The sequence below is a fragment of the Aotus nancymaae genome, unplaced genomic scaffold (assembly GCF_030222135.1).
Source record: "Aotus nancymaae isolate 86718 unplaced genomic scaffold, 86718_ANA_hifiasm-v0.15.2.pri h1tg000092l, whole genome shotgun sequence".
Taxonomy (NCBI): Eukaryota; Metazoa; Chordata; class Mammalia; order Primates; family Aotidae; genus Aotus; species Aotus nancymaae.
Genome location: NW_026988507.1, coordinates 13,318,350 through 13,344,194, shown reverse-complemented (window position 1 = coordinate 13,344,194; position 25,845 = coordinate 13,318,350). Strand labels below are relative to the sequence as shown.

At 35.3% G+C, this 25,845-nt stretch overlaps 1 protein-coding gene and 1 non-coding gene across 2 annotated transcripts in view; both read left to right on the top strand.

The window, feature by feature from the left end:
• LOC105706794 (ankyrin repeat domain-containing protein 62-like) overlaps positions 1-25,845 on the top strand; it is a 72,173-nt gene that overhangs the window by 2,920 nt on the left and 43,408 nt on the right. Inside the window, exons 4-11 of the mRNA XM_064369825.1 lie at positions 826-932; positions 2,262-2,399; positions 4,775-4,842; positions 6,147-6,200; positions 10,888-10,958; positions 12,904-13,067; positions 20,005-20,038; positions 20,313-20,454. Of these exons, the coding sequence (XP_064225895.1) occupies positions 826-932; positions 2,262-2,399; positions 4,775-4,842; positions 6,147-6,200; positions 10,888-10,958; positions 12,904-13,067; positions 20,005-20,038; positions 20,313-20,454 (778 nt within the window). The remainder of the gene's footprint in view (positions 1-825; positions 933-2,261; positions 2,400-4,774; positions 4,843-6,146; positions 6,201-10,887; positions 10,959-12,903; positions 13,068-20,004; positions 20,039-20,312; positions 20,455-25,845) is intronic.
• On the top strand, positions 3,654-3,760 carry LOC135271833 (U6 spliceosomal RNA). The gene has a single exon (XR_010339966.1). It is a non-coding gene; the product is annotated as a U6 spliceosomal RNA (small nuclear RNA).

The following is a 25,845-nucleotide window of genomic DNA, read 5'->3' as shown; positions in this document are numbered from 1 at the left end:
TTTTTCACCTTTTTTAAAAGTTGAAGCTGTATTATGGACTATCTCAGTAAGTAATTAGATTTGTAGAGTTTTGGCATGGTTAGGATGGCAGTTTTAAACACTGAAAACCATGAAGTTAGTAAGAATACAGATAGGTATTCTTTCAGTAACTTAGTTACAGCAGTCCTGTGAACTAATTATCTATTTTTTAAATGAGTTGGGAAAGTTAAATACAAATAGAATGTAAATGAATGAATGCTGGAAAAGTTCTTGAAGTGGCAATTATGAATCTTAATGGCAATTTTTATTGCATTTTTGGGCTTGAGGTTTTTGGTAAAACATCTGAAACTAAAAGGAAATATTTTACATGCAAGTATTTGCTTTACATACAACTATTTAAAAATACATTCATAGCAAAGATGAAAACACAAGGTCTGAAGTCTAAATGTGCCCCATAGATTTAGTTTAGTTTACCTCCATAAGATGTGTCAGCATGTAAAATTCAGATGACTCATACACAGATCTGGATTTCAGGCTTCTCTTAAAGGATCACATCTGAATTCCCTTGAGCTCATATCACTGTTCAGTATGCTGTGCAGAGGTTACCCCTTTATGTGAGGCATATGTGCTCCAGTCTGCTACTGTGCCTTCCAGGCACCCTAGGAGGGGTATCTGAGAGGGAAGGAACAGCATGTGGGGAAGCACAGTGGAGTGAGAAGGAAGTGATTGCTTTTTATTTACTTTCTACTTCAGACATTTAAGTTCATAGGATCTTACATAAGGTTTTCAGTTCAGTTGAGAAATATGTAATTTTGTGAATTATAAATTGTTTTTGCTGCTTTACAGGGTGAACTTACGTCACTTTTACTTGCCATAAATAGGAAAAAAGAGCGAATGGTGGCATTTTTGTTGAAGAAAAAACCAGATTTAACTGCAATAGATAATTTTCAAAGGTATGATAGTTTTTTTTGTTGTTCATTTTTAAACCTGAGTGTTGTTCTAGAGTGGTAACAGTCACTCATCAGAAATATTAAATTGATAAGATTAACTTATTATTATTGATAGAGAGAGAGAAATATCAACACAAATCATCAGGTAAACAATTATTTACACTGGGCAACATAAAAAGTCTGTATTGTAGGATTCATCTTCTCTTATTATGTTGACTGTTGACAGATGAGCTGATATTTTGAGTCATATGATCTTACATTAACTAAAGGGATTTCATATTGGTTTTATTTGTTTTAAAAGTGTGGACTTCAACTTGTAGTTTACTTTGACTCAATATTGAAATTTCTTAACTCTCTTATAGTAGTTTTAACCTCTGCTTCTTACATACTTTTCCTTTAAAAATACTATGTTAAAGATAAATTAGAGTTGAAAATCATTTTGTCTTTTGCATGACTTCGCTTTAGCTTGCTTTCTCTCAAGAATCTTAATGTTAGATTATTCCTGAGTGACTGTTAATTGCTGTTGCAAGATACTGTGGGTTCATTGGGTTTTTTTCTTCTTTTTACTTCTAGCGTATTTTTATGTTATTTTTAATTAGTATGGGCAGAGGGAAAAAAGATAGCTTTAAATGGATAAACTTTTATTTTCATGAATACAAGCCATGGGTGGCTGACAATGAGGAAAAAAAAGGATAAGCTTTAGATTCACCCAAGACTGGGTTTAATTTGTCGCTTTTCTACTTGCTAGATGTGTGACCTTGGGAACATTGCTTATCACTAAGTATGTTTTTCTATGTGAAAAAGAGAAAATAATATCTCTTTCAATGGTGGTTGTTTATGAGTAATGTGTATATTTAATTTAGTGCCTCGCACATGATTATGAGTAGTATTAACTGAAACTATTGTGGCTATTATTAGCATTATTTTTATTGTTTTAAACCTACAGATAGCTCTTACTTACCCCAAGCTGATTTTGAATTACTATATATCAGACTAGGGAAGAAATGGATAATTCATCACTTAAATGTTTAGCTACTTTAGATAAGTGACCTGAGCATAGTATCCTGCTCATCAAAGGACTTTATTTTAGCAACTTCTTCTGTGTCATATCCCAGTGGGACAAGAGGCTTTCTTGTCCCTTCCTTTTGGCTTTGGTTGCAATTTACAAACATGAACCCTTGAGCACCCATGATGCTTCTGTTTATTAGTATATATAATTGGTTAATTCTACATGGTCAGACAAGATATTAAATTGGTAAAGTATATAAATATAGTTTTTAATGTAACTTTGCTAAAGTTCCTAAACATGAAATTATCTCTCTGTTATTTTAGAACAGCCCTCATACTTGCTGCTCGTAATGGATCAACAAGTATAGTCGACCAGCTTCTTCAGCACAATATTGATGTCGTTTTCCAAGATATATCTGGATGGGCAGCGGAAGACTATGCTGTTGCTTATAACTTTCAAGAGTAAGTGTTTAAAAGGCCACTGAACAGTAAATTGAGGCTTAAAATAATTGTAACCATTACATCTTATCCATCAGGTGAGATTTCATAGTTTGGTTCAGATAGGTTTGGAGTGGCCGTGAGTTAGTCCACTTCATCAGCCGGAAATCAAGCATAAGACTAGACTAGTTAGAAGTAGCAATGAGTGCAGGATTCCTTAACTCAAGACTCTTAAAGACTTTTATGCTTAAGGATCCTAATGTTTTCCATTTCATTCCAAGTATAACCCCTGTGCATGGGATAAAATAGTTTCACATCTTTGATTTTTATAATTAGTTATTTGAGTCTTGAAATGTCCAGTTTATCAGAAAATGTTGGACTATCTCCTGGGAGCTGTCTTCTATACCCTCTACCTTGAATTTTTCAAGAACCTAAGAGGTCCCCTAAGTTCAAAGAAGACAATCATGTTTTACAAGTCAGTAGGAGTGGAAAGGGGAGGATATTCTAATTATTCTGTTGTTCCCATGGATTCTGTTAACTGGTTTTTGTCATTGAAACTACTCCTGCAGTCCAGTAAAGATTGACCTTTGCCACAAGAATGCCCCTTCTGATTTAGATCCCTCATTCTTTATAGTAATCTATACATAGGCTTCCAAGTCACAACTTGTAGTTCACATAAATATGCTTATATGCTCGGCCATTGTTTCCAAAGCACCAGTACCCTGCTCTGGCTTCTAGACATCCTAGCTTTACCCACACACATAGTGAGCAAATTGACCCTTCCTCCCATACTCAAAATCTCATGTGGAGCCCACATCCTAGCCTGGAATCCTAGATATTGATGGTAAGTTATTCTTTGAGTCCCTTGTTTGTCTTCTTTCCAGCAAATATTAGTTGGGATAGTTCTAAGCTATTAGAGATGTTCAGATAGTGTTGCAGAAAGATATCAAAGTTTTTTCTTCTTTGCTACCAGATTTTTACCCCAAGCCCCTTTATATCTTATGTAGCAGCTTTTCTTAGATAGCGGAAGGTCCCATGTTATCCTTTCCCAGAGCAGTGGGCACCAACTTGTGGCTGGCCCCTCAAAGAATCTGTTTTCGATAATAAAAATCTCCCAAGCTACTTGCTTCTCTACCTCAAGTTTTTAAAATATCTTCAAATTCTACCTCATAGGAAGCCATTATCAGAATGACTTGAGTCTTAGGTAGGTGAGTTGGACTGAACAGAGCCAAGCTTCATCCATGATTCATCAGCACCCATTTATAAAAGTAGGGCTTTGTGCTTGCTTCAGCAGCACATATACTAAATCTGGAACAATACAGAGAAAGTTAGCATGGCCCCTACATAAGCATGTCACACTAATCTGTGAAACATTCCATATTTCACACAGTTACAAAAAAGGTAATCTGACTAGTTTTCTGGCAAGTTCCCAGAAAACAGTGTGAGTCAGAGCAAAACAGGTGCTAGCCAATAGTGAAATTATGCATTTTCATTACAAAAACATTGTTATAAGGTAATTTATGAAATGAGAATGGAGCTGAGTAACCCATGGTGTGTTGTGTGCGAATATATTGGTAGTATGTATCTCAGAAATGAGAAAATACTCACTTACATTTCCGTCATGAAACTTGAAAAAATTAGAGTTTTTGTCTTCCATGTCAGTTTTAGATGACCATGGAGAGAAAGCATCATCCTAACAAAGATCTGCTGGCTCAGAGTTAAAGTCATGTTATCTATTCTAATGAGACAATCTATTTATTAATAAATTTAGTTACAAACACAAACTATGAAATAATTGAGATGTCCTGAATCATAAGCCACAGATAATAGAACAACTAATAAGCAAAATTAAGGCTTAACAACATTTTCAGAAGATCACAACATTTTAATGTTAAGACATATGGGAAACTACACATTGGGTTTCATTTGTAATTCCAAAATAATTTCAACAATAAAGTTCAAGAATAAATTATTCCTTTGCTTTACTATTTCTCTGAGCACATTAAAATGTTATTTTATTAAACATTTATAACAACCTAGTGAATAAGGTAGCAAAACCTTCATTCTTTAGAAGAAGACATTGAGCCTAAGAGAAGGAACTTGTCCAAGAACAAATACATGTTGGTTACAGAGCTAGGACTTACAAGTCAGATCGTTTTCCATTATGTCAACCTTACATGTTAATTTACTGAGTTTTACTGTCCTCACTTCATGAGTACTTTACTTTTTTCTTCGTTAATTAGAAACTTAATAAGAATTTTGTAGAGCTTAAAAACTAAAAGTATGTGGGATAAAGTTCTGATATTGTTTGATATACTCTAAGAATTTAATGTATTTGGTAAATGTTTTTCATATCAGCATTAAAATACTAATTGTATTTACTACATTTTTATACATAGCATTCGCAGACTAATTTCTGAATATAAAGCAAACAAGAAATGGAAAAGTCTTCAAAATAGCAATCCAGGTAAGACTTCTGACAGTGCATTCCTCTCGATGGTCCTATCATAGATAAAAATGTAAGAGGAAGGAAGTGATCACAAAACAGCAGTTTAAAAAAAACCACTGTGTAAATTGAATGTATGTTTTTAAATTACTTTCTTGGTAATCTAGATTTCAGAATTATTTAAAAGGTTACTTGTAGGCGATTTTATAATCTCAAGCCATATTATCTGAAAAAACAATTCATTATCTTATTTTCTAAAATTCTAGATGATATTTTTGTGTAAATAAGAAAAAAGATTTTTAAGTTAGTATGTAGTATGTTTTCTTTATAGTCACTTTGATGAATTGGACTTGTAAAATTGGATATTCTAATCTGTAAAATAAATGCTTTGTATTTAGTAAATACATATTACAGCTGATCTTTGAGCAGTGTGGGATTTAGGGGTGTCAGTCACCTATTCACTTTGAAATCTGTGTATAACTTTAAACTCCCCCGTAACTTAATTACTAATGGCTTATCGTTGACTGGAAGCCTTATTGATTATAAAGTCAATTAAGACATATTTGTTGTATCTTAATTATTGTTATATGTGTTATATGCTGTATTGTTAATACAATAAACTAGAGCAAAAGAAACATAAAGAAAATCATAATGAAGAAAGAATATATTTTCATTCAGTGGAAAGTGGATCATCATAAAGCTTTTCATCCTGAGAGTCTTCAAGTTGGCTAGACTGAGGAGGAGGGGGAAGTAGATGGAGATTGATCTTGCTGTCTTAGGTGGCAGAGGCAGAAGGAAATCTGCAGATAATTGGCCCCTGCAGTTCAAACCTTTGTTGTTCAGAGGTCAGCTCTGACAGAGTGATTTGTGTCACTGAAAAGGTAACTCTCTTCAAAACCAGAATTTCAATGAGACTTTTCTGGTACCATGAAGAAACATCCATAAGAACTGTACCAATACCAATAGGATATTATTTTTTAAAGATACCTACTATGTGAAGTCAGAAAATAAATTCCTTATTGTGAAGCACAGGTCATGTTACATATTCTTATACCAACAAGGTCTCGCTAGTATTGACTTAATTCCCCGCAAGTGGAAATCAAATGAGATATATATACTTTGTTACCATGAGATTTGTTCCATCTGCTAGTTAATTGTCATAACATCAATTTTGTTAGAAGAAGACACTCTGTTACCATTAGCTAAAAATAAAACATGGGTAGGATTAAGGTAAGCATGCAGAGTGAGTAGACATTTGCCAGGTAAAGAAGCCGAAGAATGATGGTTGACAAAAGGAATATCTAACAAGATTGTATTTTTGGCAGAAGGAACAGCTAACAAGATTGCACATTTCCCAAAAGGAAAAGCAAGTGCAAAAGGTAAGATGCTTGAGGGAACTTCACAGAGTTTATGAGCAGTTAGTACAGTTTTGCTAGTGCAAAAAAAAGTATAATATGAGAGTGGTTGGGATTGATTTGAATATCTAGCTAAGTTAAGCTTAGGAAAGACTTTTTAAACATATTGAAATGAATAGATCTTATCCGTAGGCCATGGAAAAATTCTTAGAGTGCTTGTGACTGCAAACATTAGATGATCTAACTAACAATAGCTGAAACAATGGGAGCCAAAGCTGTTTTGGTGGTTCAGCAATACCATCCTATCTCACTTGTCCCTCTTTCAGCTGTGCTGTTGGCAGTGTTTTGTTGATATCTCCTTTCATGGTTGGCTACTTAGCAACAGCTTCAAACATCACGTTCTCACAAGAGAGTATTAAAGGCTGGAAGGGTTACTTTTTTTCAAGTGTTCCTTTTAGAAAAGGAAGAAAAGTCAGAAACTTGCATTGGACTTCCTGTGACATTTTATTGGCTTGATTACACCAGCTGCTCATTCCTAAACCTGGCACTGGAAAAGCAAATGTAATTACTGTGATTCGCTTAGAATAATTATTTCTCTTTTTGGAGCTTGGAGGGATATTGGATAATGAATATCCAGGTAAACTTGCATTTCTCCAGCAAGAAAGAATAAGGAATGACTACTTGATAGGGAACCAGCAATGTTTGCTGCAGGGATTCACTAGAAATTTTTCAGAAGGGAAGTCACAAGATTTGAGGATTAGGGCATTCTGGTTATTGTATAAAGCAAGGATTGATAAGCTTTTTCTGTAAAGGGCCAGATAGGTAATATTTTAGGCCGTTTAGTCTCTGTCATAGCTACTAAACACTGCCACTGAAGTGTGAAAGCAGGCATAGATAGACTGTGCTCCAAAAAACGTTTATGTACAAAAGCATATGGCAGGCTGGATTTGGCCTATGACCTGTAGTTTGCTGACCCCTCACTTAGAAGGTAGATGAAAGGTAACCACATAGACTGGGAGACAAAGAAAACTTTGGCCATGGTCAAAACTATAGTTTCCTTATCACCAGTCGTTGCACTAGTCTTAATCTACTATGAGATTTTCACCCACCCCAGGTGAAATAATTATAAGAAGCTCAGTTTATTCACTTTAAAATATCTATTTTTTTCTTGCCCTTATTCTCTTTTCATTTTTTTCTTAGTTTTTATTTAGAAAATATTAATAATTGGTAGGGGTTTTTTTCCCTTGTGAAAGACATCAATTTAGAGGCCATGTTTAACTAGAAAATATAAACATTTCTGTTGTGGCAATGAAAATATAAATTCAAGGCAGAAAAGAGGCGGAGTTAATATGGTTTAGTGATTGTTGAAAGTAAAATGTTAGATGGCAGAGAGAAATCTTAGATTATAAGTTTTGAAGTTGTGCACTAACATTTATACTATACTAGAGGAACAGGGAATTTCAGGTAAATAGAGAAGTGTAGGGAAGAAGGAAGACAAATGTGAGTTTAATGGAACAATCATAGAGGATACTTTTTGTAGGTAATTGGATAATAGGTATTTCTAGCTGGAGATGAAATTCTGAGGTAGGAGTTGCCAACATCGAATGATCCTGTTATAATTATTAAGCAAACTCATAGATCTCAATGAGCTGAAGTTGTATAATGACAAGAAAGCCAGTGACAGGACCCTAGGCATAGCAACATTTTCCAAAGGAAAAGGGCGTGGGTAAGGGAGAATGAGCAGTAGCTAGAGAAATGTAGGAGAGGAGTCAGAGGAAGTGGTGTTGCAGAAATTTAAAACGTGAGAATTTCAAGAAGGTAATATCAATTCTAACAATTAAGATTACTAAAAAATAAAATGGATGTAACTTTGAAAAGCTTTTTGGTGGTATCCTTTCCAAAAGAATCATTTTAGAGTTGTAAGGTTTATTATTGATGTGATTCATACTTCTGGTGTTCAAATATGAAAGAACAAATCTACCAAGATCCTACCTAACTTTTTGGTAACTACAGCAGCTATGTACAAGGGGTCAGGGAAAATAATCTAGACTGATGAGTACACGTGCCAACATTTTTCCACAGTTGTCAAAACCTAAAGATCATGTGTGAGGAAAAGTATTGTCTTTCTTATCTGCTTGTGGAAAAACTTGATTTATATTCAAGTCCTTGATAAGTTCCTCTGGATATGTTTTGAAGCTTAAATATAGTAGCAGCAACTAAAACCTGCTGTCAGACACATACCCTCTCTTTGTCGTGGAATTATAACACAGCCATGTGTTGACAGTTTCAAGTTTTGAACACAAGTGTAGTTTGCAGACCAGGAATTTGGAGAAACTGACATCTTTTGTATAATATCATGGAGAAAAATATAAGGTGATATGCTGAATATACTATTTCTCAGCATTCTGGTGACATCGGTAAAAAAGCCAGTATTTGGTTCTTTTTCTTAGTGCAATTCCCTCTTCATTTGCGTCTTCTGGTATCTGCACTTCTACTGCTTCCTTTTGAATTTCATCCGTAAAGAAAACACTTTTAGAATACATTTCTAGTGACCATTGATTATGAGCATTTTTTCATGTGTTTGTTGGCCTCATATATGTATTCTTTTGAAAAGTGTTTGTTTATATCCTTTGCCCACTTTTGAATGGGTTTGTTTTTTACTTCTAAATCTGTTTTAGTTCTCTGTGGATTTTGGATATAAGTCCTTTGTCAGATGGGTAGATTGCAAAAATTTTTTCCCATTCTGTTGGTTGCCAGTTCACTCTAATGATTGTTGCTTTTGCTGTGCAGAAGCTCTGGAGTTTACTTAGATACCATTTGTCAATTTTGGCTTTTGTTGCCAATGATTTTGGTGTTTTGGTCATGAAGTCATTGCCTACGCCTATGTCCTGAATGGTTTTGCCTAGGTTTTCTTCTAAGGTTTTTATGGTGTTAGGTCTTATGTTTAAGTATTTAATCCATCTGGAGTTAATTTTAGTGTAAGGTGTCAGAAAGGGGTCCAGTTTCTGCTTTCTGCACATGGCTAGCCAGTTTTCCGAACACCATTTATTAAATAGAGAATCCTTTCCCCATTGCTTGTTTTTCCCCAACAAGCTACCACTGACTTTTTTCACTGAATTGGAAAAAAAACCACCTTAAATCAAAGCAGCATGGTACTGCTACCAGGACAGAGATGTAGACCAATGGAACAAAACAGAGGCCTCAGAAATAAAGCCACACATCTATAGCCATCTGATTTTTGACAAGCCTGACAAAAACAATGGGGAAACGATTCCCCATTTAATAAATAGTGTTGGGAAAACTGACTACCCATAGACAGAGAGCTGAAAGTAGATCTGTTCCATACAACTTATACAAAAATTAGGTCCAGATGGGTTAAAAATGTAAACATAGGACCTAACACCATAAAATCCCTCAAAAAAACCTAAGCAATACCATTCAGGACATAGGCATGGGCAAGGGCTTCATTACTAAAACACCAAAAGCAAGGGCAACTAAAGCCAAAATTGACAAATGGGATCTAATTAAACTTAAGAGCTTCTGCACAGCAAAACAACAACAACAACAAAAAAAAAACTATGATTAGCGTGAACTCGCAACCAACAGAATGGGAAAAAATTTTTGCAATCTACCAATCTGACAAAGGGCTAATATCCAGAATCTACAAAGAACTTAAACCAATTTACAAGGAAAAAAAAAAAAATCAAAAAGTGGGCAAAGGATATGAACAGACAGTTTTCAAAAGAAGACATTTATGCAGCCAACAAACATGAAAAAAGGCTCATCATCACTGGTCAGTAGAGAAATACAAATCAAAACCGTAATGAGATACCATCTCACACCAGTTAGAATGGCAATCATTAAAAAGTCAGGAGACAACAGATGCTGGAGAGGAAGTGAAGAAATAGGAATGCTTTTACACTGCTGTTGGGAGTGTAAATTAGTTCAACCATTGTGGAAGACAGTGTGGTGATTCCTCAAGGATCTAGAAATAGAAATTCCATTTGACCCAGCAATCCCATTACTGGGTACATACCCAAAGGATTATAAATCGTAGTATTATAAAGACAAATGCACGCTATATTCATTGCAGCACTGTTTACGATAGCAACAACTTGGAACCAACCGAAATGCGCATCTATGATAGACTGAGTAAAGAAAATGTGGCACATATACACCATGAAATACTATGCAGCCATAAAAAACGATGAGTTCATGTCCTTTGCAGGGACATGGATGAAGCTGGAAACTATCATTCTTAGCAAACTTACACAAGAACTAAACAACACTGCATGTTCTCCTAAGTGGCTGTTGAACAATGAGAACACATGGACACAGGGAGGGGAACATCACACACTGGGGCCTGTTGGGGGGTTGGGGGCTAGGGGAGGGATAGCAGGGGGTGGAGAAATTGGGGAGGGATAGCATTGGGAGAAATAACTGTAGATGACAGGGTGATGGATGCAGCAAACCACCATGGCACATGTACACCTATGTAACAAACCTGCAGGTTCTGCACATGTACCCCACAACTTAAAGTATAATAAATAAAAAAAGAAGCAAATATTCCACCACAGATTAAGCTTTATTTAAACTCTGATTTTATAAAAGAAAAATAAATGTTTAAGTTTATGTTTATAAAGACTATAGCTTTTATCCAGCTATTCTAAGTAGTTCATTTTAATGAAATACATGGATTTTTTTTGACCAGAACAAGACTTAAAAATGACATCAGAGGGAGAACAAGAAAAGCTTCAAGGATGTGAAAATAACCAGCAACAGGTATGTAAAACTTTAATTTCAAATTTCTGGTTTTCTTTGCTTTCATAACATAGCATATTTCAAATGAAATTACCTTTGAACTGTCCTTTTAGAATCAGTTGATTATAATATTTAATTTTAAACCATTTTACCTGGTTATAAATCTTAAAATATTCTCAGAATGCATAGTGATTTACAGCTAATCTTTTCCCTTCAAAGTAAAGCCCAAAGTTCCTGAATATTGTTTACTTTTCCTTTTTTATAACCTCCTAACTAATAAAGAAACATCAAATACTGAATTATAATTTCAAGCAATCAAAATTATGAACAATAGGGATGGCTGCCAACTTGGGTTCATGTTAAATGAGTAATCTTTGCTGATGGTTCAAAATTTGCAACTTTATATTACTAGTCACTAATACCATGATTAAAAATGTATTCTCCATTGTGATTTTTTTTTTTTTTTTTTTTTTTTTTTTTTCTGAGACGGAGTTTTGCTCTTGTTACCCAGGCTGGAGCGCAATGGTGCGATCTCGGCTCACCGCAACCTCCGCCTCCTGGGTTCAGGCAATTCTCCTGCCTCAGCCTCCTGAGTAGCTGGGATTACAGGCACGCGCCATCATGCCCAGCTAATTTTTTTTTTTTGTATTTTTAGTAGAGACGGGGTTTCACCATGTTGACCAGGATGGTCTCGATCTCTTGACCTCGTGATCCACCCGCCTCGGCCTCCCAAAGTGCTGGGATTACAGGCGTGAGCCACCGCGCCCGGCCGGGCATGACTTTAATGTGCATTCTTTTTAAACAACGAATTACTCCATCATAAAACTGAACTGTAAATGTTCCTTCTTTGTTAATTGCTTCGATCTTGGCAGGGTAATAGTTACAGTCTGTCCAAGGAGTCAGAACTTCTCCTGCTTTAAAATCAAAGAAATCTTCCTCATCTTTTAGCCCTTCTTTTCTTAGTGCCGGCCTCTCAAGGGGTCGTAATCTATTGCTATCCCAGTAAATCCACTCATCATAATGATGACTCCAGCGCTTAAAATAGACCAACATCTTGCCCTCCTCATAGTCGATTTTTTCAATTCGTGATGGATACTGAGTGCTGACTGTTTTTCTCTATGTTTTCTCATTTGATTTTGGTAATCGTCAAAGGCATAGAAGACATAGTGTACATTTAACAGATGAAAACCATTTTTTTTAAGTAGTGCAGTGCCTCCAAATGAGCACCAATCTCAAAAGTGATTCCAGGGTGATTTGGGGGCTTTTTACTCATCTTGAGATCCTGTTCTTCAGTATTTTCTTTTCACGACTCGCCTTCTCTCTGCACAGCAGCAAGCATCTCATTTTCCAGAACTCTATCCAGCATCTCAGTGGTTTCACTCTGCTTCTTCTGTTGTTTCAAATTTTGGTTCCTGTTTTTCAGCAAGCACCTTCACATTTTTGATATCCTAGCATCCAAATGAAAAAAGAAAAATGAAAGACAGTGGGGAAAGCTTATTGCAGAAAGGGGAAATTTTCCTTTCTGTTCCTGAAGCCCCACAATGCCACATTCTCTAAATCTGGCCATTAAGTGTAAACTCCAGGAGGTAAAGATAGAAAGGGACAGATTTCATGGCTTTGTCCTTTTATTTCTCTATTTCTGCTCATCACAAGGGGGTGAAAATTTATATTAGACAGCAAAGAGTGGAGGGAATAAAAGCACAAATTTCAAATGAGACCTTTTTTAAAGTGTGGAAATTTTTGTTTTATTCACTCAGACAGAAATGATTCAGACTTTATATGAATATTGATGAAAAAATCATAACGTAATTTATGCTAATAATTATATAGTGATAAAATTAAATACAAAATATTTTAATGACCGTTATCATGACAGAGTCAAGTGATAAAATGAATGAAAACAAAAAAGTTCTTTCTATTAGATAAAATAATGGCAATTGTTATCAGTGTTAAACTTTCATTGAAGGTTGCAGAAAAAATGAAAACATGCAGAAATAAGAAAATGGAAGTGTCAAGAAACCTACATGCCGATTACAGTGACAGTGATGATGATGAATTAATCCAAGAAAGAAGGAGCAGAAAACCTGATAATCATCAATTTCCCAGGCAGAAGAGTGAAGAGTATAATAGGTAAGCCTATAGCAATATTTAATAGTAGCAATATTTAATAATATAAAATATCTTAAGTATAATAAATCTGTGTTAAGGATTTTATATATGTTACATGCTTATATATGTTAAGAATTTTCATTATAGCATCATCATATCACAAAGCTGGAGATAGTCTAAAATCCCATTAATAAGGAAATAGGTAAATCGTCATACCCATTAAATAACGTAGTATGCAACCCTGTTTTTAAAATTAGATTGGATCTATAGTATACTGATTACTTCATCAGTAATGTATATTTAAAACATTTAGTTTGATAACACATCTTAAGTAAATTTTGTCAGAATATGATATTGTAGTATCTTGACACTTGTAATATCTACTGAGTTGCAAAAGGAAACTACATACTACCTTGGCACTTTGCATTACCAACAAAATTGCTAGTTATGGCATTTGTTTCTTGTTCTCAATGCATGAGTGCTCAAATATTGATTCTCACGATAATCTGAATATTGTCAAGGGATTTCACATGGGGATCTATATTCCATGTAAATATTCAGTGTATTGGTAAAACTTGTTAAAATATATCAAAGGATCTTTGATCTACCAAGTCAGTAGTTCACCCAATTTTTTCCTGTAAAGAGTAACTACTTTAGGCTTCGTGCACCAGAAGGTCTCTGACATCTTTCATAGACAATAGATAAATAGGTAGCACTGTGTTCCAAGAAAACTTTACTTACAAAAACAGGCAGTGGGCTGAATTTGGCCCACAAGTACTGATTTGCTGACTCCTATGCTAAAACCAAGGTGCTGCTAATGCAGTGAACCTCCTCTTTTGAGGCACTTTGAATGCATCCCATTATCCTTTCAAAAGATATTTCAGTATGCACAACACCGTATTTTACAACAATGACTTCCTATTATATAATTTATAAAATTCAGTAGACAAAATAAGATTTGAATTTTTACCTTTTTTCATCTTATAGAATTTATTATTTTAATATGTCAGATATTATTAAAATATCTCAGAGTTGAGTGATTTTTCTCAAGTAAGAAATACTGCCCTTTAGTCTTTCTGTGGTCTTTATAAGCATGACCAAAATGATAACCAGCTTTATAATCTAGAAATGTTCAAGGGGTGTTTTAGTTCTATAATTTTATGATGTTATTTAGTACTTTGGTCTGACTTGCCATATATGTCTGGCTTGACATATATATATGTGTGTATGTGTGTGCATGTGTGTGTGTGTGTGTGTGTGTATAATTTTTAAAAGCTTTTAAGATATTAAAACATACTATGTAACTAATCATTAATCATTATTAATCATTATGAAATGATTGAAAATATCCTTAAAATTAACCTGTCTGTACTCATGGACTCAAATTTCCTTTCCATTCACTCTTTAACTCACTGCCATAATTTTCACTCTCACCACTCCTCCAAAATTGTTATTCTCAAGGTTGTCACTGATTTTTCACTGTAATACATCTAGCCATAATTCCTTTAGATCTCGCTTTATGTAACTTATCAGCAATACTTGACCCAATGGAAAACTCTCTCCTCTATAACACTTTCTTCACTGGCCCTCAGAATCTCACTCACTCACCTAGATTTTCCTCCTGACTTTCTAGTCCATTGATCTTAGCCTGTTTTGCTTACGTCTCCTCATCTTCTACCTTTTACAGATTGAAGTGACCCAGGGCTCAGTTCTTGAGGTTTTTTCTTGTGACTTTTACTAGCTCGTATATGCTAATGATTTTTAAATTTATACCTCCAGTCCATTTCAGGCCTATTTATCAACCTGTCTACTTGACATCTCTCCTTGATTAACTATTGGGTACAGCAAATTTATCAGGTCCAAAATCTAGCTACAGATGGTCTTCCTCCTACCTGCCCCTCATGTAGTCTTTTGTTGTTCCATTAATCATAACTCTTGTAAATGCTCTGCCCAAAACCCTGCTGTCATCCTTGACTCACACATGCTTTCTCTGTCTCCCTCCCCCAACCCCCACCTCTGACACTCCACAGCTAAGATGTTAGCAGATCTCGTCAGGTCTAACTTCACAATATATCCAAAAACCAGTCACATCTTTCATGTCTAAGCAACTCCACTATCATCTGATCGGCCATCTAGATTAGCATAATAGACTGCTAATTGGTCTTCTGTTTCTCCATGTTTAATCCTGTTTTCATCAATTCTTAACCAGTGAACCTATTAAAACATGTCAGATTATGTCACTCTTTTGGTTAAAAACTTCTAATTGCTTCTCATTTCACTCAAAATACATGCCGAATTTTCTCCTAATACTCAAAAGCCAGCACAGGATCTGACCTCTTATTTTCCTGATTTAAGCTTTTGCCTTTCTAGTCTGGTTTATCCTGGTGTACAGTTTTAAACATTAATACTCACTTAAAGTACATTTGATATGGGTTCATTCTGACAATTTTACCTGGCAATTATATGCTCTTTATGCTCTTTATGGACTCTTTTGGCTCTTTTTAATGAGCTATACTCTCTATATTAATAGTTTTCTAATTAGGGAGAAAAGTCTAGTATTGTGGTCATTCACCATTCTATTACTGGTAATTATGATCATTTCAATCATGGTACAAGGAATCATAGGAGTTGCAAACTTCACTGGTATTTTATCAGGAATAATAAAATATTCGTGTGGTGAATGCAATGGATGTAAAAATTCTTTTCAAAGGATTATGAGCCTTTAGCTTCTGAAATAAACAGATAAAAGTTGGATTTGGCCAGGTGCGGTGGCTCACTCCTGTAATCCTAGCATTTTGGGAGGCCAGGGCAGGTGGATCATTTGAGGTCAGAAGTTCAAGACCAGTCTGGCCAACATGGTGAAATCCCATCTATACCAAAAATACAAAAATTAGCTGTCAGTAGTGGTGCGCCTGTAATCCCAGCTTCTTGGGAGGCTGAGGCAGAAGGATTGCTTGAGCCTGGAAGGCAGAGTTCGCAGTGAGACGAGATCTTGCCACCGCACTCCAGTCTGGGCAACAGAGCGAGACCCTGTCTCAAAAAAAAAAAAGTTTGATTTATTGCTTTCTCTAGTAAGTCTGTGCTGGTCAGGCACAGTCTCTTTTTTTTTAATTTTTAAATTTTTTTTTATTTTTTATTGCATTTTAGGTTTTGGGGTACATGTGAAGAACATGCAAGATTGTTGCATAGGTACACACATGGCAGTGTGATTTGCTGCCTTCCTCCCCTTCACCTATATCTGGCATTTCTCCCCATGCTATCTCTCCCCAACTCCCCACCCCGCACTGTCCCTCCCCTGTTCCCCCCCAACAGACCCCAGTGTGTAGTGCTCCCCTCCCTGTGTCCATGTGTTCTCATTGTTGAACACCCGCCTATGAGTGAGAGCATGCGGTGTTTGATTTTGTGTTCTTGTGTCAGTTTGCTGAGAATGATGGTTTCCAGATTCATCCATGTCCCTACAAAGGACGGGAACTCATCATTTTTGATGGCTGCATAATATTCCATGGTGTATATAGGCACAGTCTCTTGTAATGGAGCAGCTACTAAGCCTTATAAAAGGTTTGTGGACTAGTGAAGTTGAAGGCTTGGCTGACTCTCATAGGCATAACTGGGTTGACATCATCTGGAGTAATGTGGTTATCTGTGTAAGACTGTTGTGGATTAGTTGGCACTTCCAGGCATGCTGATTGGAATGAGTTTGTCTCTGGATGTCTTCAGAGGCAAGTGGCTGACATTCGTTGGTTGGTGTTAATGAGGCCAGTGGTCATTGATTGACTAGATTAAAAATTGGTTCTGGGTGGCTACCTGTTACCATGGCTACAGGTCAGTTTTCCTTAGTTTGTGGCAATGTTAATCAGATGTTTTCTGTTTGAAAGTTGCCTTCTATCAACTATGCTCAAATGAACACTATTTTATATTCCAGAATTATATACTTATTTTTTAAGTTTGAGTCAAGAGAAATTGTTTGTTATCTGAGAAAGATAGTTTTTAGAAGCTTAGTCTTAAACAGAAGACTCATCTACATATATTTTTGGTAAAATTGATGGATTTATTTTTGTTTTTTGTGTTTTTAGGGGCTCAGGCTGAACTCCTACATAATAATCTCCAATGGGAAATTTCAGCCTTTTTTTAAATTTATGTAGGTACATGATAGTGATATTCTTATTCACGTTTACAATTTTCTGCTGATAAATCCAGCTTTTCATATTAGGAATAGATACCACACTGTAAGTATACAAAAGTTTCTAAATCATTTCAAACAAAATTCAAACTAATCAGAATAGTGCTATTTTTGAACTACATATAAAGACACATAGGTATTTTAAAAGCAAGTGTTTTTTCCCTTTAAGGTAATTTTACAGTTTCTTTCAGGCTATATGTGCCTCATAGTATTCTGAAAACTTAATTTAAATGAAACATGTTAAAACAGTAACTATGGCACAAATCCAACTATGACCCCATGTCTAAGAGTCATTGCCTTGCAGGCAGCGAGCTCCAGCCTTTTAGCGTAGCATTCAAGTGTACTGTAGCATTCTTCTTTCAGTGTTTGCTTTCATGTATTTTTTTTACCTTTCAACTTCCCAGGAAACAACTGGATGCCATGTGCCTAATCCCTGTGCTCACATTCTGTTCTCTATATAAAATGGATTTCTCCTACTGTTTTTGTTTTTGTTTTGGCCTGGTGAGCTCCTCTTGTCTTTTACCTCTTCCATAATGTCTTTCTCATGTTCATATATAATTTTTCCTGGTAGTCTTCCAGAAAAATAATGGTATCAGTTTTAGTGAAATGGTTAAGGATGAAGAAGGATAAAATCACTAATTTTCTTACCTCCTTGTAAAGGAATATTAGCAGTGATTACTTTCTCCAGAAAGAAAATAGTGTAGACAGACTAATCTAGAGAATACTCGACTGTGTCAATGCTGCTGGAAGACTGATTAAAACGATGTGTTTCAGCTGGTTGCCATGGAACCCTTACTGTAGTGGCTAAGCACAGACAAATCTTGAGAGAACTTTGACTGCAAAAGGGAGTAGAGAAATGGGTAACAAGTAAAAGAAGAAGAATGCGAGATTCAAATGACTCTTGTTTCTTTTTCAATTTTAAAATGGAAGCTGTTAGAGTATTCTTGTTTGGTGTTCAGAATGAGCCGGTAGAGAAGAAATGTGTTTTTGGAATTTGGTTTTGTTTGCATGTCTGAGGATTGGAAAGTTATCTTTTAAATATCTATAGTAAATCAATTATTCATACAATTTCTATTCATGTTTAGTTTTATCAGAAGTGGTCTTTTTTCAGAATTGGTTCAGGAGTGGACTATTTTAATGTAATGGTACATGAAGATCATGACTTAAACTCACATGCATATATTTTTAGAAATTCTGTAACAATAAACATACAAACACTAGGTCATATTGGATAGAATTTAAATTTGCCTTGATGATGTATGTATCACAGTACCTTTGAAAGTAGCATCACAAATCGCTGTGCCAAGGTAGTCTAAAATAACAGGTATGTTTCCTTTACGGTTGTTCAGATGCTGGGAAGGGGAAGCTTTCTAATTAATAATAGAAAAGCAAACTACTGAAAAAATAATTGCAGACTGTTACTTTTGGACTGTATTGTTCAAATGTAAAAATTAAATGTTTCTGTGGACCAACAGTGTCTTTGACATGTCTTGTACACTCAGCAAGTTTCGGTTGAATGCATAAATAAATAGTTGAATGGATGAATGAATTTTTTTTGTGAATTTCTTTAGAGAAACCAAATTTTCAGTTTATTAAAAGCAGGTTTCCAAAGCTGCATAGGTATAAAATCTAATTTTTAAAAAATTTCAAGATTCAGAGATTATTATTTGTAATCATAGAAAGAAATGGAAAGATAATATGAATTCATCTGCTATTATATTACTTGTAAACACTTGAAAATAAATATTACTTTTATAGTGTATTATAGAGTATCCTGAAACACATATTTTGGAGCCAGAGTTCATGGGTTTGAATGCTTAATCTGCTACTAACAAGTTTTATGAGGTTGGGCAAGTTATATGGCCTTTCCATGCCTACTTTCTTACTTTATAAAATGCCTGGTATGTTATCTACCTCACAGAATTGTTGGGAGGATTCAAGTGACTTAAACACTTGTACAGTGTTTAGAATAGTACATAGTATCTGCACAGTATGTCCTGAAAAGCTCACTAATGTCATAATTTTAAAAAGCGTTTCTGTTACATAAGTAATATTTATCAAATAAGTCTTAGTACCAATTAAATCTTGTTTGTATAGAAAACGACAATAAGGTCAGGTGCGGTGGCTCACACCTATAATTCTAACACTTTGGGAGGCCAAGGCAGGTGGATCACCTCAGTTCCGGAGTTCAAGACCAGCCCGGCCAACATGGTGAAACCCCATCTCTACTAAAAATACAAAAAAATGAAAAATGAAAAATAAGTAGGTGTGGTGGCAGGCACTTGTAATCCCAGCTACTCAGGAGGCTGAGGTAGGAGAATCACCAGGACCCTAGAAGTAGAAGTTGCAGTGAACCGAGATCATGCCATTGCACTCTGCCCAGGCAACAGAGCAAGACTCTCTCAAAAAATAAATAATAAATAAATAAATAAGTAAATAGGGGCAACAAGAGGAAAACCTAGTGTGTGTGTGTGTGTGTGTGTGTGTGTATATATATATATATATATATATATATATATATATATATTTTTCTATCAAATAATGCAAGTAATATGTTTTTTCTTTTTCTTTGGCTGTCAGAAAACTAATGCTACCCTTTCCATTTACTTTATCCCCTTGTAGAAAATGATTGTATTTTACATCACCTGTGAAATATTACCTGTAAACTTTATGAATAGGAGAGAGAAATGATAAATATAGAGCTTTTATATAGAAAATAGTTATAGTCTTTGTATTTTACATATTTACTATTTGCCTGATTGTAATTTTTTCTTTTAGGCTTGCAAAGAAAACATCTAATAAAAAGAACAAGGTATTGTAAAAGTAAATTGTCAAGAATGTTGTTGAAAATCCCTTATTAAAGGTCACTTAAAAAAACAGAAAATCTTTTGTAGTAAAGATATTGGCTTTGAAAAAGCAGCAGTAACCATTTATAAAGGTACCCTTTTAACCACAGTCTATTAACTATTTTAAGAAGTACTTTGGTTTTGCTCATAAAAAAAGATGAATAATTCCCACTGGTGTACATTTAATATATGCTATAAATATTTGGGGGACATTTTGAAACAGTGTTATTTATTTTATAGGTTAAAAGACATGTACATTTCAAGGATGACCTCGATGACATAATTCAGTCATCTGAAACAACCTCAGAGGATGATGAGTTGCCTTACTCTGATGATAAGAATTTTATGTTACTCATTGAACAACATAGAGTGGAGTGTAAAGGTAGGACCAATGCATAAATATAAGGCTTTTTCCCTAGCCTACAGTAATGTTTGCACACATTGCACACACTGTACCATAGATCACTGATGTGTTATAGGGATGTTCATCTCAGAAACATGCTTTTTGTGAATATGGAATGAGAACTGCTCTATCTTGTATACTCTTAACCAAAGAGCTGTGATCGTTCCACTGTACTTTCCTCAGTGTGAATGACACTCCCAATCTTTTTGCTGACTCTGCTTCTCTCCTGTGCCTTTACCCAGGGTCAGGTCATTATCTCGTATGTTGAATAATGTGATAACTCTTTTTCAACTCTTTTCCCTACTGTTCCACCTTCCAAAACCATGGTCTATTCTGCAACCATAATTATATACATTTTAAAAATTTACATCTGATCATGTTACCTGCTTGCTTAACACCCAACTGCCACTTGTCATTGCTATAAGGTAGACATGTCAGCACTCTAGCTTTATACTGCATCATTTCATATCCTTTTTTCTCTCCATGTCACAGCCAGTGCCCCAGGTGTTTGCTCATACAATCTTTAGCTTTAGTGGGGTATAGTTGATATATGTTAAAGTGCACATATGTAAGATGTACAACTTAATAAGTTTTTTGATAGGTGTATACACCTGTGAAACTGTCACCATAATGAACATAGTTATCTTATCCATCACCCATGAAAGTGTCCTGTGCTGCTTTATGTTCCCTTTTTAGAAAAACTGCTAAATTGTTTTCCGAAACGTGTACCATTTTCCATTGCCATCAACAGAATAGGACAGTTTCAGTTGCTGTGTTGTCACACTAAGTATTGCAGTATTTATCTGTAGCATTCTCATGGGTGTGGATTTTGTGCATGATCCTAATGACTAATAAACATATTGAACATCTTTCCATGTTTTATTTGCCATCTGTACATCCTCTTTGGTGAACTGTGTTTTCATATCTTTTTCCATTTACAATATTAGGTGGATGTTTTCTTGCTTGTTGAATTTTAAGAGTTCTGGACACTATTACTTTACAAGAACATTTTTTCCAGTTTGTGGCTTCACTTCATTTTCTTAATAGTGTCTTTTCTAAAGAGCAGAAGTTTTTACTTTTGATGAACTCTGTTTAGTTACAGAGTTTGCATTTTATGTCATATCTAAGAAATCTTTGCCTAGCACAAGTAATTTTCTCAAAATTTTTACAAAAATTTTATTCTATGCTTCATTCTAGAAGTTTTATAGTTCTAGGTCTTACATTTAAATGTACGCTTCATTTTGAGTTCATTTTTATATATAGAATGAGGTATATGGATTCAAGTTAACTTTTTGGATATGAACAGCCAGTTGTTTGAGCACCATGTATGGAAATGGCTATCCTTTCTCTACTACATTGCTGTCCTGCCTTTGTCAGAAACAAACTGGTTGCCTGTATGTCATCTATTTGCCTGTGGACTCTATTGAATTCTATTAATTTACAGATGCTCCTCAAATTATGGTAGGGTTACTTCTGATTTCAGTCAAAAGCTAAGTGGTACTTCATTAAACCCATTGTAAAGTTACTAAGTTAAAACACCTTAAGTTCGAAACTGTCTGTATTTGACTTTCTTTATATAGGTTGAGCATCCCTAATTCAAAAATCCCAAATCTGAAATGCTGTAAAATCCAGTGTTTTTATTGTCAACCTGATCTCACAAGTGGAAAGTCCCATATCTGAGCAGCTCATGTACACAAACTTTGTTTCATGCAAAAAATTATAAAATATTTAAAATTACCTTCAGAGGCTAGGCACGGTGGCTCATGCATATAATCCCAGAACTTTGGGAGGCCGAGGCGGGAGGATTACTTTGTGTCAGGAGCTTGAGATCATTCTGGCCAACATGGCAAAACTGCATCTCTACTAAAAATACAAAAATTAGTTAAGCGTGTTGATGCACACCTATGATCCCAGCTACTCAGGTAGCTGAGGCAAGAAATCGCTTGAACTTGGGAAGTGAAAGTTGCAATGAGCTGTGATCTCACCACTGCACTCCAGCTCGAGTGACAGAGCAAGACTATCTCAAAAATTAAAATAAAATAAAATTACCTTCAGGCTTTGTGTATAAGGTGTGTTTGAAAAATAAGCACATTTTATGTTTAGACCTGGGTCCTATCTCCTAGAGGTACCATTTTATATATTTGCAAATATTCCAAAATCCAAAATCTGCAATACTTCTGGTGCCAAGCATTTTGAATAAGGGATGTTCATCCTGTACCAGTGACACATTGTTTTGATTACTATTGATTTATAATAATTCTCAAAATCAGTTTTCCAATTTTGTTATTTGTTCTGTTTTGGCTGTACTAGAACCTTTGCATTTCCACACGAACTTTAGAATTGACTTGTCAACTTAAAAAAAAGCCTCCTGGCTTTTTGGACATTAGGTTGGGATTGTGTTGTATTTATAGATTAATTTATGGAGAATGAACATCTTAACAATAATGAATCTTTCTACTCCTGAAGAAGTGTATGTCTGCATTTATATAGGTCATAGTTAATTTTCTCAGTAATATTTTGTAGTTTTTAGTATATAGGTCTTCTTGTGTTTTATCAGATGTTTCTGTATTTCACATTTTGATATAGTCATAAATGATATTTTAAAATTTTTACTCCGATTGTTTTTCACTAATATATAGAAATACAATTGGCTTTTCTATGTTGATTTTACATAGTCCAATCTTACTGAACTCACTGAGTAGTTCTGGTACATTCTTGGAAGATTTGATGAGATTTTCTATATACACCAAAGACTGTCAAACTTTTTCTTAAAGTAGTTTCTTATTAAAGACTTGTGGAAAAAGGGGTCTCTGTTTTAGCTGTTTGACTCTGCTATTGTAGTATGAGAGCATCCATAGACAACCTGTACATTAATGAACACAGCTGTGATCATTGACAAAGACAAGAAGCTGGCCCATAGGTTAGAATTTACCCAAACCTATTGTGTGATCATGGTTGTGTATAAAGACAGATTTATTTATTTTTTCAACTGGGATGACTTTTCTTTTTCTTGCCTAACTAAACTAGCCAGAATCTTCAGAACAATGCAACATAAAAGCAGTGAAAGCAAACATTCTTGTGTTCTTCATCTTCTGGGGAACATATTCAGTTTTTCACCATGACGCATGTTAGCTGTGGGTTCATCATAGATGCTCTTTATCATGCTGATGAAGGTCCCTGGATTCTTACTTTCCTGAGAGTTTTTCCTTTTTAAAAAATCAGATTCATCCATGTCCCGTCAAAGGACATGAACTCATCATTTTTTATGGCTGCATAGTATTCCATGGTGTATTCCATAGTATTCCATGGTCCTGGACATTTTCCCTGTCCAGTCTATCATCGATGGGCATTTGGGTTGGTTCCAAGTCTTTGCTATTGTAAACAGTGCTGCAATGAACATTTGTGTGCATGTGTCCTTATAATAGAATGATTTATAATCGTTTGGATATATACTCAGTAATGGGATTGCTGGGTAAAATGGAATTTCTATTTCTAGGTCCTTGAGGAATCGCCACATTGTCTTCCACAATGGTTGAACTAATTTACACTTCCACCAACAGTGTAAAAGTGTTCCTATTTCTCCACATCCTCTCCAGCGTCTGTCTCCAGATTTTTAAATGATTGCCATTCTAACTGGCATGAGATGGTATCTCAATGTAGTTTTGATTTGCATTTCTCTAATGACCAGTGATGATTAGCATGTTTTCATATGTTTGTTGGCCTCACATATGTCTTCTTTTGAACAGTGTCTGTTCATATCCTTTGCCCATTATTGAATAGGTTTGTTTGTTTTCTTGTAAATCTGTTTTAGTTCTTTGTAGATTTTGGATATAAGTCCTTTGTCAGATGGGTAGATTGCAAAAATTTTTTCCCATTCTGTTGGTTGCCAGTTCACTCTAATGATTGTTTCTTTTACTGTGCAGAAACTCTGGAGTTTAATTAGATCCATTTGTCTATTTTTGGCTTTTGTTGCCAATGCTTTTGGTGTTTTAGTCATGACGTCCTTGCCTATGCCTATGTCCTGAATGGTTTTGCCTTGGTTTTCTTCTAGCGTTTTTATGGTGTTAGGTCTTATGTTTAAGTCTTTAATCCATCTGGAGTTAATTTTAGTATAAGGTGTCAGGAAGGGGTCCAGTTTCTGCCTTCTGCATGTAGCTACCCAGTTTTCCCAATACCATTTATTAAACAGGGAATCCTTTCTCCATTGCTTGTTTTTCTCAGGTCTGTGAAAGATTGGATGGTTGTAGATGTGTGGCGTTGCCACTGAGGCCTCTGTTCTGTTCCATTGGTCTATATCTCTGTTTTGATACCAGTACCATGCTGTTTTGATTACTGTAGCCTTTTAGTATAGTTTCAAGTCAGGTAGCATGATGCCTCTGGCTTTGTTCTTTTTGCTTAGAATTGACTTGGCTATGCGGGCTCTCTTTTGGTTCCGTATGAAGGTTAAGGTGGTTTTTTTCAGTTCTGTGAAGAAGGTCATTGGTAGCTTGATGGGGATAGTATTGAATCTATAAATTACTTTGGGCAGTATGGCCATTTTCATGATATTGATTTTTCCTAACCATGAGCATGGAATTTTTCTCCATCTGTTTGTGTCCTCTCTTATTTCGTTGAGCAGTGGTTTGTAGTTCTCCTTGAGGAGGTCCTTCAAGGAGATTGTAGCAATTGTGAATGGCAGTTTGCTCTTGATTTGACTCTCTTTAAGTCTGTTATTGGTGTATAGGAATGCTTGTGATTTTTGCACATTGATTTTGCATCCTGAGACTTTACTGAAGTTGCTTATCAGTTTCAGGAGATTTTGGGCTGAGATGATAGAGTCTTCTAAATATACAATCATATCATCTGCAAATAGAGTCAGTTTGATTTCCTCCTTTCCTAATTGAATACACTTTCTTTTTCTTGCCTGTTTCCTCTGGCTAGAACTTCCAATACTATATTGCATAGGAGTGGAGAGAGAAGGCATCCTTGTCTAGTGCCAGATTTCAAAGGGAATGCTTCTAGTTTTGCCCATTCAGTATGATATTGGCTGTGAGTTTGTCATAAACAGCTTCTATTATTTTGAGGTGCGTTCCGTCCATACCTAGTTTATTGAGAGTTTTTAGCATAAAGGGCTGTTGAATTTTGTCGAAAGCCTTCTCTGCCTCTATTGCAATAATCATGTGGTTTTTGTCTTTGGTTCTGTTTATGTGGTGAATTATGTTTATAGACTTGTATATGTTGAACCAGGCTTGCATCCCCAGAATGAAGCCTACTCGATCGTGATGGATAAGCTTTTGGATGTGCTGTTGCAATCAGTTTGCCAGTATTTTATTGAAGATTTTTGCATCTATGTTCATCCTGGATAGTGGCCTGAAGTTTTCTTTTCCTGTC